This window comes from Protomyctophum parallelum (genome assembly GCF_964188405.1).
Source record: "Protomyctophum parallelum genome assembly, chromosome: 5".
Classification (NCBI taxonomy): Eukaryota; Metazoa; Chordata; class Actinopteri; order Myctophiformes; family Myctophidae; genus Protomyctophum; species Protomyctophum parallelum.
Window position 1 is genome coordinate 55,858,100 of NC_139702.1, and position 15,604 is coordinate 55,873,703.

The window sequence follows — 15,604 nt, forward strand, 5'->3', positions numbered from 1 at the left end:
TGTGCATTGGATATTATCTCTATTATTCCATTATGTTGCAAAGTATTTCAGTTTAAGTGCCACATGCTGTATATTCATCCCTTTTAGCGAAGAACAAAAACCCCACAAGCAACATTGGAAGCTTTTAAAGTCATGTCTGTTTAAAAATAGCCATCAGCCAGTTTGCAGCAAGGGAGTGCTACCTCCAGAGAGAGTATATATCACTCTGGCTGAATTACAAGGGGGGGGGATGGGGATATATCATTAAAATAACTCTTTGACGTTGAAACTTGACGGCGGCCATTTTCTGATGTAACCTTTCGTCTTGTTTTCGCCGACCCGACATTTGTTGCGGAAGTGCAGCTCCAGACGAGAATGCAGAGCCCTGAGTTTTTCAAACGGAGTACAAAGGTCATATCTGGCTGTAATTATTTTCATCAGACATGGAGCGGAGACTCCGCGGGTCTCACTCCCTAAGAAAATATTTAGTGTATGATCAAGACTGAATTTAGTCTGATTCCAGGCTACTTGTAGCAGCGCTTTTCTGATCACAGCTATCATGAAAATAGAGCAGAACCTTTTTTGAACCAGAACTAGTAACATTTGCTTTTTAAGAAAAGGAAGCATTTCCATAAATACCATTTCCTTTATTGTAAAAACACGAGGGGAGAACATTGCATTTCTGCAGTGCAACTGTGCAAGTGTGAGCACACATGGTCAACCGAAACTATCGTTGGTTGGAGATTCTAGGCATGCGGCGTGGAATCTAGGGAAGCAGCCTGGTTAGGTATTTATGGCCAGAAAGAGCCATCTTTCCTGGGGATTGATTTGGTGCAGCCTTGGGTCCGTGCACCAGAGGTGGCAGAGTAAATACCCTAAGACGAATGTCTTGGGTGCCAGTGATCAATACTCGCCTCATGAACACACTCCTGGCTACGCTCTTGTTAAAAACAAATTAGTTAATTCTGACAATTTAATTGCTAGTCCCATGCATGCCTCCAGTTGTATAAGGCAGGCGGGTTGCACGTCTCTGTACGGAAATGGTTTCCTAAAAAGTGTAACCCATGCCTGGGATTTGTGCACATTCTCTGTTGAGTGATATGGGTAAAGTCCTCGGCTGGATGTTTTCTTTAACGTGGCGTGGCGTACCTGTTCACTGCAGAGATTGTTCATTGGTGTTTCTTAATCCAGCACCTGAGTTTATGATATTGGTGCACTCGTTTGAAATGCATAATAATAATAGTAATAATAATAAATATAAATATTGTTTTACATACCTCTGAGATTAATTAGCATGAATTGGAAAATGCTTATTTGATATAGATAGAAATAGAAATCAAACGGATGAAACTTTGTATTTCAAACCTAATTTAATGGAAGCTCACGTGTGTGTGTGTGTGTGTGTGTGTGTGTGTGCGCGCGCGCGCGCATGTGCCGCCACCCCCCCCCCCGACACCGACACACACACACACACACACACACACACACACACACACACACACACACACACACACACACACACACACACACACAATGGATGTCATAATATATATTTTACGTACCTTGGAGAGATAATTAATCATCAGTTTGTGTGCACATTTACACCCTCTGTTGTGTGTTGGATATCCTTTGTCCGTTCTTACATCTCCCATAACATGAAGTATAGGGCCTATTCAACATTATATAGTGTCTACATTGTGTATGTCCTGACCAAAAAATATCATACTGTTATACCACACACACACACACACACACACACAATGCTATAGCATGAAAATAAAACTCCTTATTGGATATAATAATGATAGTCTTAAGGCAGGACTCCTTGCATATAAAATGTATTACAATTGAGAGGAAGTATCTACAGTGCTTTAGAAATATTTTGTTTGATTTTAAATTGTTTCTTGAAATAAAACCTTACATTGGCAGAATATAGCCACAATAGTGTGTAGCTTGCCAATTCATTATAATAGTCTTTATCTGCTGCAGTTGTTAACTATCCTATCGGCAATGTATGAATTGTGTGTTACTTAGTCGAAGTTAATACCAGTGAGAATTGCTCTGAGAAGCGATTAACAAATTGGTCTTATGGTAATAGTAGCAGACTAGCAGTGTTTTTGCTCTTGTGATACAACCAAGAACACCCTTATGTTGACAACATTCAAGTTCTGGGGGCGAGAGTCACCAAGCGTGTTTACAAAGGAATGTACAGAAGTTCGCATACACGTCTGTTTTTAAGCGCGCTCATCTGACAAGTCCCCCTGTCCACTTGCTCAGTGCGAATACAATGGCATGTGGTACATATTAGGGGAGCTGGTAGTAATTTCAGCGCTGCTAACTAAGGAATTCCCCAGGGAGGCTTAATTACAGGAAGACCATTCTGAATATCAGTGAGCTGCATATTTTCCATGACAAGAGATTTTTCAAGCCGACTCTCTTCTGGCAGTGGCGAAGTCCTCAGCCGCATGATGTGGCACTGTGTTTGCAGGAAATGCAAGTGATCTCAGTCTCTACCACTATATCTCAGGTGGAGCTATAGTGAAGGAAAAATAAAACAGTCTACTATAAAATAAACCCTCAGTGTTCGTTTAATTCTTAGTGTAACTATAGTCACACTCTCAGAGTTAAATGAACACTTGTTCACTTGTTTCTTAATGCATATTGTTACTTTTGCCTGCAATGTTGGCTTTTGAAACACTCATGCATGGTCTTGCATACCCGTATGTTTGCACACCCCACACACCCACAAGCTGCAAAAAGAGACGCAGCATACTGCCAACTATATTTACAAAGCGAGAAGGCTTGCCAGTTTTGACTCTGTACTATGTATACTTTTGTCTGTGGATTCTTCCCATGCACCACTGGGGGATGCAGGCCTCTGTAAATGTTTGCAGATTACCATTTTTCTTAAATAATCCATTTGGAACCTCAAGTCATGTTCACTTGAAATCAAAGCGGGCAGCATGCAGCTCTCATTTAGTTAAAATGACTTTTGGCTGATCTTTGGATAAAAAACGCCATTTGTTTTGATGTATGTAAAGGCGGAATGATGCAAATTGGGTTTCAGATGAGCGTTTAATTGCCTTGTGTCAGTCTTTTGTATCATGGTGTATCTGTTGTTTCACTTTACCCATGTGTGTGTGCATGTCCTGCCATGTCTGATGTAGAAACGTGTTGCTACTGCACTTTGTTTTCTTTTGAGAATAGAAGTGGTGTATGGGGAAAAACTCATGGGGGTGAACTCAAACACCCCCAACTCAGATAGGGAATATGTTGATAATTTGCTGAACATTTGTTTAATCACATTTCTGCTCAATTCAATAAAAGGTAGGAGTAGAATGCAGAGTATAGGATATGGGATATTGCATGGTTCCAGACTTAAGCCTGCATGCAGGTTAATTTCAGTCAGTTGCTTATTTCACATCATAAGCACAATTATGTTTGGCATGATATTCATGGTAAAGTTTGTGTTGTGTGGTACCATCCTCCTTGATTCCTTTTAGATTTTAGTTGACTAGCAGGCTTGATTATTATAATTATTATTGTATGGGTTAAATGCAAATAGCATGCAGATGCTTTGGTTTATTTCAACTTAACATTTTACACGTTTATTTTCATGTTATTATTTTCTTTTTTTATACATATATAATTTATTATTTGGGTTCAAATTTGATATTTTCCCCTTCCAGCTTCCGAAGAAGATATTCTCAAAGGCAAGCAATCTATCAGAGGCCAAACTCTGGGGAATCAAAACTCCGACAGCGAAGTGTTGTTGGATGGAGACGATGACACACTCTCCTCTCTGGAAGAAAAGGAGTTGGAGAATTTAACAGGTATAAGAGCTCATCGATTTATTTTCTATAGTGTCTCCGCCATAATGCAGCAGCATAAGTCGCGCTGATTCTGTCGCATCGCATCTCCAGACGTCACGTCACTCCATGAGAAGTCATGAACAGGTTTCTATCGTTTAGCATGACGAGAGGAATCACCCTGCCCGCTATTAGCTCTGACAAGACACTCAGTTTAGTCCATCACCGCCAGTGCAGTGCCACCCATGCCATGTGTTTGGCGGCTATAATATAAGCGTATGCTGGGTATATCGCTTATTGACTTCAATATGGACTTTGATATGACTCATAAACTATGAATTACCTTTCTGTTAAAGTGTATATAAGTAGCCTATATATTATCTTGAATATAGCCAGCCTGTAGATCAATAAGCATTCGAAGAGCAGTAAAATAGGCTATTGATTAATTGACTGAGAACCGCATGGGCCATATAGGCCAAATCATATGGTGGCCCACTAACCCAATATCAATTGATTTAGCTTAAATTGCTTCTGTCCCACCCATAGCCGTTAATGTGACACCGTTATTCGCGCAGCCAATTATACATATACTAATCGGATTTCACCCTATAATCCGCGTTTTTATTTGCAGTAACAACGGGCTCGCTAGACTAAGCTGCATGCACATATAGACTTTAAGAGCATATTAAAATAACGCCATCGAGTGACAATGGGATTAAGCGTCAAATCCTGCTTAATAAAGTGACATTGTCAAGAGAGGAGTGGGGGTGAGTTTACTGGTGGTGTCTTGTCGACGGGAATCCTCGTGTCACCTCCCCCCCCCCCTCACAACCAGCTGTCTAGTTCAGGTGTAATTGAATGACTTTGAGTGACTGAAAAAATAAAATGTTATTTCACCCCGGGATAACATGTTAATATCGACGAGGAGCAGAGAGAGAGAGAGGCAGGAGAAATGAACATATCTGTTTATTCCACCCCGTCTGTAGCCTCTGTGCGTCGAGGGTGCTTAGGGAAATCAAACTCGGGTCTCCGAGCAGCTATACGCACATCTGCAAGTACAATGGCCGGGCTCACATGTGGAGAACCGGGCAGAGCCTCCGCTCTGAGCTCCCCTGAGCCGCTAGCTTTATTGTCATACTGGCATAAATTAAGATTGATGAGGAATTAAACAGACCCGTCACCCCCTGCTGACACCAGGCCACAATCAATGGGTTCTGATTGACGGCTGATTCTGTATTATTTTATTTTATTTTATTTTTTCTAGTTTATCATTTTAATATTTTCTAAATTAGACCATGCACCCAACAAAGTCAACAGGGCTATATGCTCTCGAACGATCATAACCCTATACTGACATGTGCTTAATATTTATAAAATATATTAGGCTATATTTCGACCGTGGCCCAACACAAATGAGGATGTTATCCTATACTTTACATCTGGCGTGTAATGTTACAATTTATGCATAGCATAGCTAAGTTGTCAAAGCCATTAGGCCTACATGCCTATAATATTAGCCTAGAAATGTACAAAAACTGTTTTCACACTCTTTATTTTCTGTTCCTCTCGGACTCGGTCGTATCGAGTTTTCCCTAAGCGAACGTTATGAGTGAAGGCGTGCATGTCTATAGGCGGCAGGGCAGGCTATATGCATTTGTTTTGCCGTTTTGTTTAAATACTCGCACATGTCCGCGCTTTCCTTTGCCGAGTTTACATGTTTACCTTGCACGCTGCTTCTGCCCATTGAAAAGGTCAGTGTGTTTTCCTCACGGAGAGAATGCGGCGAGTTGAAACGGAGAGGTTGAGGCGGCGCTTTAGCGAAAACACTTTCGCTTGTATTTCTGACCCGTCGCTATTGGCGTTTTGTGTCTCCCAGGCCCAGTAAACTTGAGCACCAGCGCTCAGCTGGTCGCCCCGGCCGTGGTGGTGAAAGGCACCCTGTCCATCACCGCCTCCGAAGTGTACTTCGAGGTTGACGAGGATGAGCCTGGCTTTAAGGCGATCGATCCCAAGGTAAGAGAGAAGAGAGAGTGAGAGGTGAAGCGAGGGGGAGGAGGGAATTGAAGCAAGCGCTTCAAATTCTAGCCTTTCCAAACCCCCATGGCACGGCTCATTAACCAGGCTGTATCTATACTGTATAACCCATATAGGTCTAAAAAAACAAGTTCGTTCTTTTACATCTTTTTATGGGCAATCCTATATGACGTTACGTTAAGTTAAATGTTCAACAATTTCATCATGATGCCTTTTACCATTTGTAGTTTTAGTGTTGCAATTATTCAAATTTTCCTAAATAGGCTGCATAGCCATAATGAGTATGGTAGCCTAACTATATATATTTTTATTTTTAAAGAGTTTTGCCCTATATAATATTTGTATGGAAATAATGAAGTTTATTAAAATATCTTCTGTTTGAAAGGGTTATACGTAACTTGATGGGCTGTGATTAAATTACCTGCCACGAGCAAAGAAATGTAAACCAAAAACAGCGAGGCCTTGTTGAGCAATGATGATCTGACAGTGACACTTCATGCATTCAGCGTGCATAGCGATTCACTGAACCAAGTTCACGATTCTGTAGGGGGGCAGTCTGTTAAAACACCAGTTTGATTCAGATAGTGGTGGTCATGCAGTATAGGCTAATATGAATTAAAATTCAGTATTATAGCACCAGCTAGCCGCCACATTATTGATCCACAGGTGGTTGAGTGTCCGTTTGTGTTCAGCTCTGGAAGTCTTGCAATTAAACACGGTATTAAATTATTTAGCTATATGGATATAGCTGCCTATAACAGTTGTGTACAGGTATAGGCTGAGGCTATAGTATAATGCTTTATAACAATTGACTTAATCAGGTCGATGATTCAAAGTTTGTTTTCATTGTGGCTTAATTGTGCATGGGCCTGTTTCTTAGAAGGTAATTGTCAAGTCAGCATCGTGTCTTCTGTCTTGCATGGCCTATTTTGTATTCTTGCAAAAACTTTGTATATAGGCTAGCTTATAGTTTGCGAAAGAAATGTACTATTTTTGAAAGTGCAAACAAAAAATGAGTGAAAATTGTGTAACTTTTTCCTATTCCCATATTTTCCCTGCACGCTGAGAACTCAGTATAAAGTTGTCTGTAATTGAGTAATTTAATGGTGTTCTTTTTTTAAAGCCATTTAGAAAATGAAATACAGCAGTTTAGCCTGACATCCCACCTGTCAAAACACGTCAAGACACAAGGCCAAGTTGTAATGTAATTTACAACGTTTTATTAACATTTCAGCTTAAATCACATGATGGAAATTATTTTAAACTTGGCACGCTACATTTTTTTATTCTTTCACTTAAAGATTTTTGTGCATATATTTAAATAAGAATTTCTTCACTTTGTGAAAACATTTAAAACAAAGACAATTCAGCGTTATTACATTTAGCTTGAAAATGTACCTTCAACTTTCTCTGGCAATGGCCCAATTGCTCCATATTGTAAAATAATTTGTTGTGGTGTAGTTTGCTTGCTTCCTCATTGTTATTACTTAATTTTTCACATTGCTTCGAGGATCAGTTTCCCCCCTTTTTATTTGAAACGCGATTCAAAATGTCTCTGCACAATTTCAACAGTCATTTAGCTTTTTTTTTATAATTTGTCCAAACTTTTAGCATTGGTGAGTATTTCTCTCGCTAGTCTCCATGTCTGCTTAGCAGCCGCTTCCAGGGCCGAGTGTGGCTTTCCCTGAAACAAGTCCAAGTTTGGCAAAAAGTAATGGGGACATCTGCGACACTGCAAGCAGGAGATGAGCTGCAGCAGGATTCCGTTGAGCCGGTCCCCGAGACATGATTCGTCCCAGTCGGTCTCTCTCGGGTGCTTCTCGCACTCGTATAGCAGCAGGGTCTTCATGTGGTAGCTCTGGAGCGGCTGGCCGGGCAGCTCGAGGTGCCGGTCACGGAGGGTCTTGAGAATGGAGAGACACTTCTTCCTGCAGCCCGCCATCAGGAGCCTGTTCTCGGCCTCGCTAAACTGCAGCACCCAGGCGTCGCTCTCGGCGGAGCTCTGCTTCCCCGTTAACGAGTAGCACTCTTTCGACAGGAGGTTGAAGCCCTCGGCCTTGACTTCTGCAACGCGGTTCGGACCTGGCCACGGGATGTGCGGCATGGGCCACTGGGCCGCGCTTCTCGGCCAAATCCCTGTGCACTTGAACGCGGGAGTGATTTGAACCACGTATCTCTCCCTGATCCGTAGCCTGACCTCGCTGGTGTCCGCTACCATTTTAACCACGTCCCGGTAGCTGCATTTGTCCACGGCTTGCGCCACCAGCGTCTGAAAGCGTGAGCGGATCTTCCTGGCCGATAGGTACCCCGAGGCAGTGATGAACTCGACCCACAGCGACATGCTCCTCTTTCGGCCGTCGCTCAGCTTCAGCACCGCGCAGCCGGGCAGCGAGCCGTCGTCCACGAAGTTGAACACCCCCATTTGATTGAGGTAGAGCACGACCTCGAACTCGTTCGGGGCGATGACCTCCATCCCCTCGAAGCGCGCCTCTATCTCGCTGAGGGAGCTGATAAACCGCGGCTCCTGCACCTCCACCTCCTTCAGGACATCCGACACCACTTTACAAACCTCCCTGATCGTCTTCGCGAGGGCCGCTTTGCGAGTTTGGCTCCTCTCGTTGTAATATTTGTTGAGCTGGTAAACCAGCTTCGCCTGGGTCGCGATCATGTTGGGGCAGAGGTCCGGGCTGTACACCGGAGAGTCGCAGTAGGTTGACGGATCCAATGCTTACCGGTAAAGCCCAAGCAGAACGCTGGCCCGTGCAATAAAAAATAAATAAAAAAGATGAAAGTTTTTTTTCTCTCTCTCTCGCTCTCTCTCAGTGGTTGCTCTAACAGCGGATGGACGTCAGTGTTAGGAGGAGGAAACGGATAGGGATGCAACGTAATAGGCTGTTAAATATCAGTTGAACTCATTGGCACGTCCAGATCGGCCACTAGACGCAGACAAAAGAATATAATGACCGTGCTACCGGACGCAGACATGCACCTACAGGATAAAATGCCGACCCTGAGCGAGCGGTCATCTTTCTCTCCTCCGCGCAAGTTGCACTGCAAGGGAAAACTGCGTGTTTATTCTCTCGTTGGGTCTGCACTCAGCTGCACGAGCTCAACCTGTGTAGTTTATGAATGGCTCCTTAGCAGGGGAGAGAGGGGCCGGGCTTCGCGTCCTGCAATCAACGTCGCAGCTGTCAGTGGTGTCGGCCAATGAGCGGCGGAGCTGTCAGTGCGCTTGGCCAATCGGAGCATTCTGCCAACTGGCATTGCTGCCTGCGCCCAGGGATGCACTTTTGCTTTCCATGCAGTGCGGAGCTGGCAAGGTCCAGATAGGAAAAGGTAAAGGAGATTTCCGTAGAGCAGATACAGGGTGCTAGTTTGTTCATGAAGTTGAACGTAATGTAATTGTAGAGACGAGCGTTTGAATCTTTTTCGCTACCAGTGCGTCATGTGTAATGATGGATCATGCAGGAGCTTTTTAGATGGGTGCACATACTGTGAGTGATAAACTTTAGACATATACCGTAACTTTGCATATAAGTAATTTTCTTCCTAAATGTGTATAGTATAGTCGTGCTTTCCTCATTGACGACGAGGAGTGTGCGTGTGTGTGTGTGTGTGTGTGTGTGTGTGTGTGTGTGTGTGTGTGTGTGTGTATATATATATATATATATATATATATATTAAATACTATTTTTGTTGTATAAATACTAGATCTAAAACTAGATCCCAAATAGGCCTATACTCGCGCTATACCTGAACGGACACTTAAATGAAGTATAGCCTAGAATATTATCAGTTTAATTACTCGGGCACTTAAATTAAATTAACGCTGCAAGAAAATTGCAACCTCTGTTTAGAAATTGATATTAAATTATTGATTTTTATACCGTCTATGGGATTATTACTATCTCCCACTGATTTGATTCTTACATTATTTATATTGAGTTAAATGTCGTATAATTGCAACAATGTTTTTGCCATTGAGTAGGCTAGCTATCACATTAACTATTGTATTTACCCTACTGTATATAGCTATACCGGTATATGTATTTAGCCTACTATAGCCTATACAGTAGGCTAAATAAAGATCTTTTAAATGTGGGAGGAAAGACCATGGCTACACCTGCTGTTAAGGTTCAAATAAGCTTCTTGAAGTATAGAGAGGCCTCTGTACCAATATTAAAATCATGTGATTGTTTGCCGTCATCATCACCAACAGTTTTCAATATATTTTTACTTGATAGGCTTATTAATTATTTCTGTCTGCGTCTTTTTCATTTTGTGTGTGTGTGTGTGTGTGTGTGTGTGTGTGTGTGTTCGCGCGCGCGAGAGAGAGATTTTTATGGTGAATGAAATTACTGAAATTATGACACTCGCACGCGCTAATCAGTTTTTTGTATCGCCAGTTTTTCGCCGGTGAGCCTTGCCCATTATTTAACGATGGGGGGGGGGGGGGGGGGGGGGATTCTCCGAGCTTGTAATTGCAGTCCCCTTATCACCCCAGACTTCATGACTTAAGAAGCCATCACTTGCTCCTGGAGGACACGCGCTAGAGAGACGCGCTGGGGGGAAGGGACTTGGAGGTGTGTGTGTGTGTGTGTGTGTGTGTGTGTGTGTGTGTGTGTGTGTGTGTGTGTGTGTGTGTGTGTGTGTGTGTGCATGTGTGCGCGCATGCATGGGCCATATTCAGCGGCGTTCTAACTAAAGCAAAGCTAAAAGGGAAAGCTTGTAAACACAAACAACAACAAATCCGATTCTCCCTTTTCTTAATTAGCCTATTTTATTTTACAATATATATTCGACAGTCGTTCATTATTAAGGCGACGGACGGTCTCTGCCTTTTCTTCAATTAATGGCGCTATGACGTCATTCCGTTTAGACAGGTTTTTTCATTCCCTCAAGGCTTTTTGATTAGCATAAATAATTGTTTTAAATCACATTAACTTGGTTATTTCGCAACCCGGTCTCACCCAAAGACGGGTTGTTTAGCGATAGTCCAATCACTTTGACTATAAGGCCTAATAATCGAGTAATGCGTGTATAGGCCGCAGACTCGCAGAGACATTATACCTCAAAACGATGTTGTAAACGGATGATCAGATCTATCAAACTTTCATGTTTTTAGACTGCTTAGATTTTTTTTTTTTTGCTATATCTGATTCTAAAAAAGGACATGTTGCATGCATTGAAAATTAAACACTATAGCCTAGTTCATTGCATTTCTTTGCAGTTGCCAGCAATATAGAATAGAATAATAGATGACCTATTTATAACTATTTTCAAAATAAGAAGAAAAATAAAAATAAAAAATACCGGTATATAAGTATAAGAATTCAAGAACGTAATTTAAGCAATAACTTTTTGGATTAATCAAAATTGAAGAATACAGAGAAGATTCAACTTTCGCATGCATATAGATTTATATAGGCTTAACTGTGTAATACAGGAGTCGATTCAGCAACATGTTTGCCTGATTACTTTGCCTTAATGTATTTTATGAATAATTTAACGTATCCAGCTGTGCAAGGAAACCAAACAACCCACAATAATGCAGCAAAGGCGAGAATGAATTAGGGATTTCATCCCTGTTTTGAAATGGCAAAGTCCCCTTGCTTGTCTTCTTGATGCATTCCTCTCTGGGTTTGAAGCTGCTTCCTTCTCAGTGCTGAGGGCAACTCGTGATTGGTTTCACATCGTTTAACGTTCAGTTGAGTCTAAAAGTTCTGCAACGGCTGAGCCCATGTTGAACTCGTAAGTCATTGAGAAAAGGAAAAAAACTTTACTCAGTGGTTATGAATTGCATGCGTCACTTTATACTTTACTACAAACAGTTAATTTAGAGGGCAAAACCCACAAAACTATAGCCTGCACAGTTATCCGCGTGAACTCAAAGAGTGTAAAAATGACTCGAGTGGACCCAAATGTGTATAATAATTATATGCATTAGATACGTATTTTGAATCAAATAAATCCATTAGTAATTACTCTGCAGTAGTGGTTAGTTACCTTACTATCATTTAAGTATTATATCCTCAGGCCACTTCACCTAGCAGAGCCCTATACATGTTGTATGTTACTATAAGTATACTCTTTATGTACAAAGAAATGTAACCCAGAGAATTGCCCCCAAAAAAGGATTTTACTGCGTGTACAGTGTACTGTATACCCATGATGTGCATTTTTTTAAACTAGCGGGGCTATGTCGCGCACACATGCTCGCTAGCGATCACAAATTTAAATAACCTCTTTAATGTAGTAGGCTTATTTATTAACCCACAATGTTTTGTATATAAAATTATGTTCTATTTACTTGCATAATGGGGAAACGTTCGTGTTGTCATTATTATGCATCAGCCAGTGTTAATCTAACTCTTTAGTTTTTAGACTACTTCAGACACTTGGAGTATAGGCTACGTTAGTAGATCGACACAATGGACCGTCACCGTTGATATGCATATGCATCCAAGGTCCATTCCTGTTATTTCAAGCTGTGCTGCTGTGACACTCGGCGTCGATCGACAGGTTTTGTTAGCAAGGTTAGTGAGGTGCAAAAACTGCCAATGGCTGTGTGTGCAGGCAAGCTTGCGTGCATCTTCAAAACTACCAGGGCGGCACCCTGGATAGCCCTGCCGTCGGCTCACCCCTGTGTATACCCTAAATACCCCAACAACTTAAACAATCACACTCATGTGAAGTGAGGGGCGCCCACTGTAGTCATTTAGTGCCCTAAACAAACATTAAAGTCATAGACTTGGCTGGCAAACGATTTACGTCAAAGTGCTCTATAAGCAAACATTCTAATATCCTCAAAGTCCATAGACTTGGCTGGCAAACGACTTGCGTCACAAATGCTCTCAACAAACCTCAACTAAATGACGTAATCTTTGAAAAAATGTGAAACACTATTACAGTATATCACTTTGTGGATTTGCTGCATACGTTAATATAATCAACAGATTGCCTTTAGGCTTATGAATGAGTATGCAGAGTCTGTTCGGATGCGTTTTCCAGAGCCACTCATGAGAACAGAGATATTCTCTGTTGCAACACAATCTACGGCTGGCCTTAGCAACCAGCTTGATTTATTGTGATGATTTAAAAGAAACACTAAAGTGTTGAGATTTGACATTCCTTCCCCCTGCATCATGAGCCAGATGAAGGGGAATAGGCATCCTCACGTAGAGATAGACAATCTCAGCAATAGACGGAGAGAAAGAGGGAGACCCCTAATAGGTCCATGTACACTCCGAACTTTACTTTGTAGTGGAGAGATGTGTGTGAGAGTCACAGAGAGAGAGATAAGAAAGAATGACAGAATGAATAGTGCAATGGGTGCAGAAGAAAGGAAAAAGAGAGGAGGGAAAAGAGGGAAATGCTTGGGTGTTTGATTTCAGTGTGACAGTGTTTATTGTTGAGCTTGCAGTTGCAGAGAGATTAACGTACGCCGCTCGGATTGAAAGTGTCCAAATATTATTAGGGGACATGCTAACTGCAGCTTAATGAAATATATGGCGACAGTGGAAATGGCTTTTTTCGACATATTAGGAGGACACTCTGACCTGTGCATCCATCACACATTCTTCAGCAACAGTGTTCTGTATACAGTGATATGTAAAACCACCACCAAAAAATAAAACAGAACTGCAATGAGTTAACTCTTTCTGTTTTGCCAGTTGAGTTGGAGAGACAGGGAGACATTTTATAAGCCATGTTCCCTGTTGACCTTAGGTCTCTGTGTGTGTGTGTGTGTGTGTGTGTGTGTGTGTGTGTGTGTGTGTGTGTGTGTGTGTGTGTGTGTGTGTGTGTGTGCGAGTGCGCGTGTATGAAAGTGTGAGGGAGAGGTGACTGTGCATTTTCTTCAATGTATGCATACACACCCGTTTCTGTGTGCGAGTGAACACTTTGTCTTTGTATGAGCACAGATCTCAGTAAAGTCAAACACACTTCATACAAACACCCCCCCCCCTCTTCAGCGTATCACTCTCTCGTTTCATATCAGCCCTCACAGTGATTTTGCATGAGTATGCCGCAGTGAGGCTTTCTTTGTGGACCAAAAACCTTTGATTAATGAGGTTTCACAGGTATATAGAGGCTACCTCAACTAGCCTCCATCGGAGGAAAACCAGCGGCATTGGATGGGGCCTCCCGGCTATCAGAGATCTCTCCTGCTACTTGCACGTTGTCTTCTTTATCTCCGTGAAAACATCCAGAATTATCTGCGGTTCCTAAAGAGCTTTCCTCTGGTTTGTATTGACGGGAGAAAAGAGCGGGGCCCCATCAGCGGGGGCCTTTGATCTGGGTCTGTGTGACAACACCACAATGTGAAACACCCTCCCTCACCAGCCAAAAGCACAACGTTGTCCATGCCCCTCACTCACAGTCATTGCCGGCTATACTAGTGAGCCCACTGCGAAATCCAGACCCTTACGGGTAAAAGTTTATACTCTCAGAGTTCATTTAAGCCCTTGCACTGTCTCCTTGTCTTTATTCATTTGCATTTATTGCATACTTTCATCCCTGATCAGTTGTTTTTCTTCTACCCTGTCGCGTTATATGTCCTTACTGTCTCTGCGTTCATCGTTCAGCCTCTCTGTCTCCATCATCCGTCACACTCGCTGTCTGTCTTCTGTTTCTCTGCCTCTCTCTCCCCAGTGAGAGGAACTACCAGATTACTCAGAGTAGCCCCAGGTGGCTGGCTACTGTGTACACAACGCCGCTTTGTTTTCACACCACAGCCTTACAACCGAGCGAACTGCTTACCAGACACCACATGCCCAATGACGTGCTTCGTTATCGACCTCATGGTGGAAATATATATTCACGAATAGGGCTTGAACTTAACATAAATGCTCATTATTGATGACATGTCTTTTGCATGAGCAACACTTTTGTTGTTGATAACTACACTACTTTTCATCTGTTAAATCTGGAATACATCGTCGGGGTTATCTGTGGGTTGCATATTTTAGGAGATCACATCTAGTGAGCCATTATTAAAGTATTACTATCCTAAATTGGTCTGCAACAAATTGGCAAAATGACCCTGGGCCTTGCGATATGTCCATGCCTATACATCACATCACAAGGTAGGCAGTGTTTCACATCTCCATATGTCTTCGTTCATCTGGGTGTCACAGTGTTATGGCACGGTATGAGCAATGGAGATATTTGAAGTCAAACTTCTGACAGAATGACTAACTCCACCTCGGCGAGCGATATTAGAATAAATTGGCTCTCCTTTACGATCTCTGGTTGGGTATAAATAAAGAACACAGCTGAGTTCAGAGGCCCTTTGACGTTGAGAGCTGGGAGAGAAAGAAGACGGGAAAAAAAGATCTGCAACAGTTTTACTCCTGTGTCTGCTTGAGTTAGTGTGCTTTGTACTTCCAAGTGAATGATAAGGGAGGTGGATGTCAGCGCTAGGTGCTTTTAGCTCCAGCTTGCATTTTTTCTCTCTCTTCTCTTCGGGAAACATGATAGGTGCAGGGAAAGGGGCTCGACGGCTCACTTACAACACACACACACACACACACACACACACACACACACACACACACACACACACACACACACGGTTGCAAAGAGAGAGAATTTCCTATGCTTTAGCTCACACATTTTGTCGATGTCCCCCAAGCACGGATGGACCCAGCTGCTCCCTCCATAGAAGGCCCAGAGAAAATCAGCCCAGGCTACTAATTGCTTGGCAGGGCCCCTGCATCTGCTCTGCAGATCACAGCACTGATGATGAAGTCATGGAGCAGATGTGTGTGTGTGCATGTGTT

At 42.5% G+C, this 15,604-nt stretch overlaps 2 protein-coding genes across 8 annotated transcripts in view; one reads left to right on the top strand and one right to left on the bottom strand.

Annotated features, from left to right (window-relative positions):
- The window catches only part of lrba (LPS-responsive vesicle trafficking, beach and anchor containing), a 318,483-nt gene that overhangs the window by 192,544 nt on the left and 110,335 nt on the right, over positions 1 to 15,604 (top strand). For all 7 annotated transcript variants that reach the window (XM_083764652.1, XM_083764653.1, XM_083764654.1 and 4 more), the window contains 2 exons: positions 3,669 to 3,812; positions 5,665 to 5,801. In XM_083764652.1, the coding sequence (XP_083620778.1) occupies positions 3,669 to 3,812; positions 5,665 to 5,801 (281 nt within the window). The remainder of the gene's footprint in view (positions 1 to 3,668; positions 3,813 to 5,664; positions 5,802 to 15,604) is intronic.
- Positions 7,020 to 8,924, bottom strand: mab21l2 (mab-21-like 2). The gene has a single exon (XM_083764659.1). The coding sequence runs from the start codon at positions 8,488 to 8,490 to the stop codon at positions 7,411 to 7,413; it is 1,080 nt and encodes a 359-aa protein (XP_083620785.1). The 5' UTR covers positions 8,491 to 8,924; the 3' UTR covers positions 7,020 to 7,410.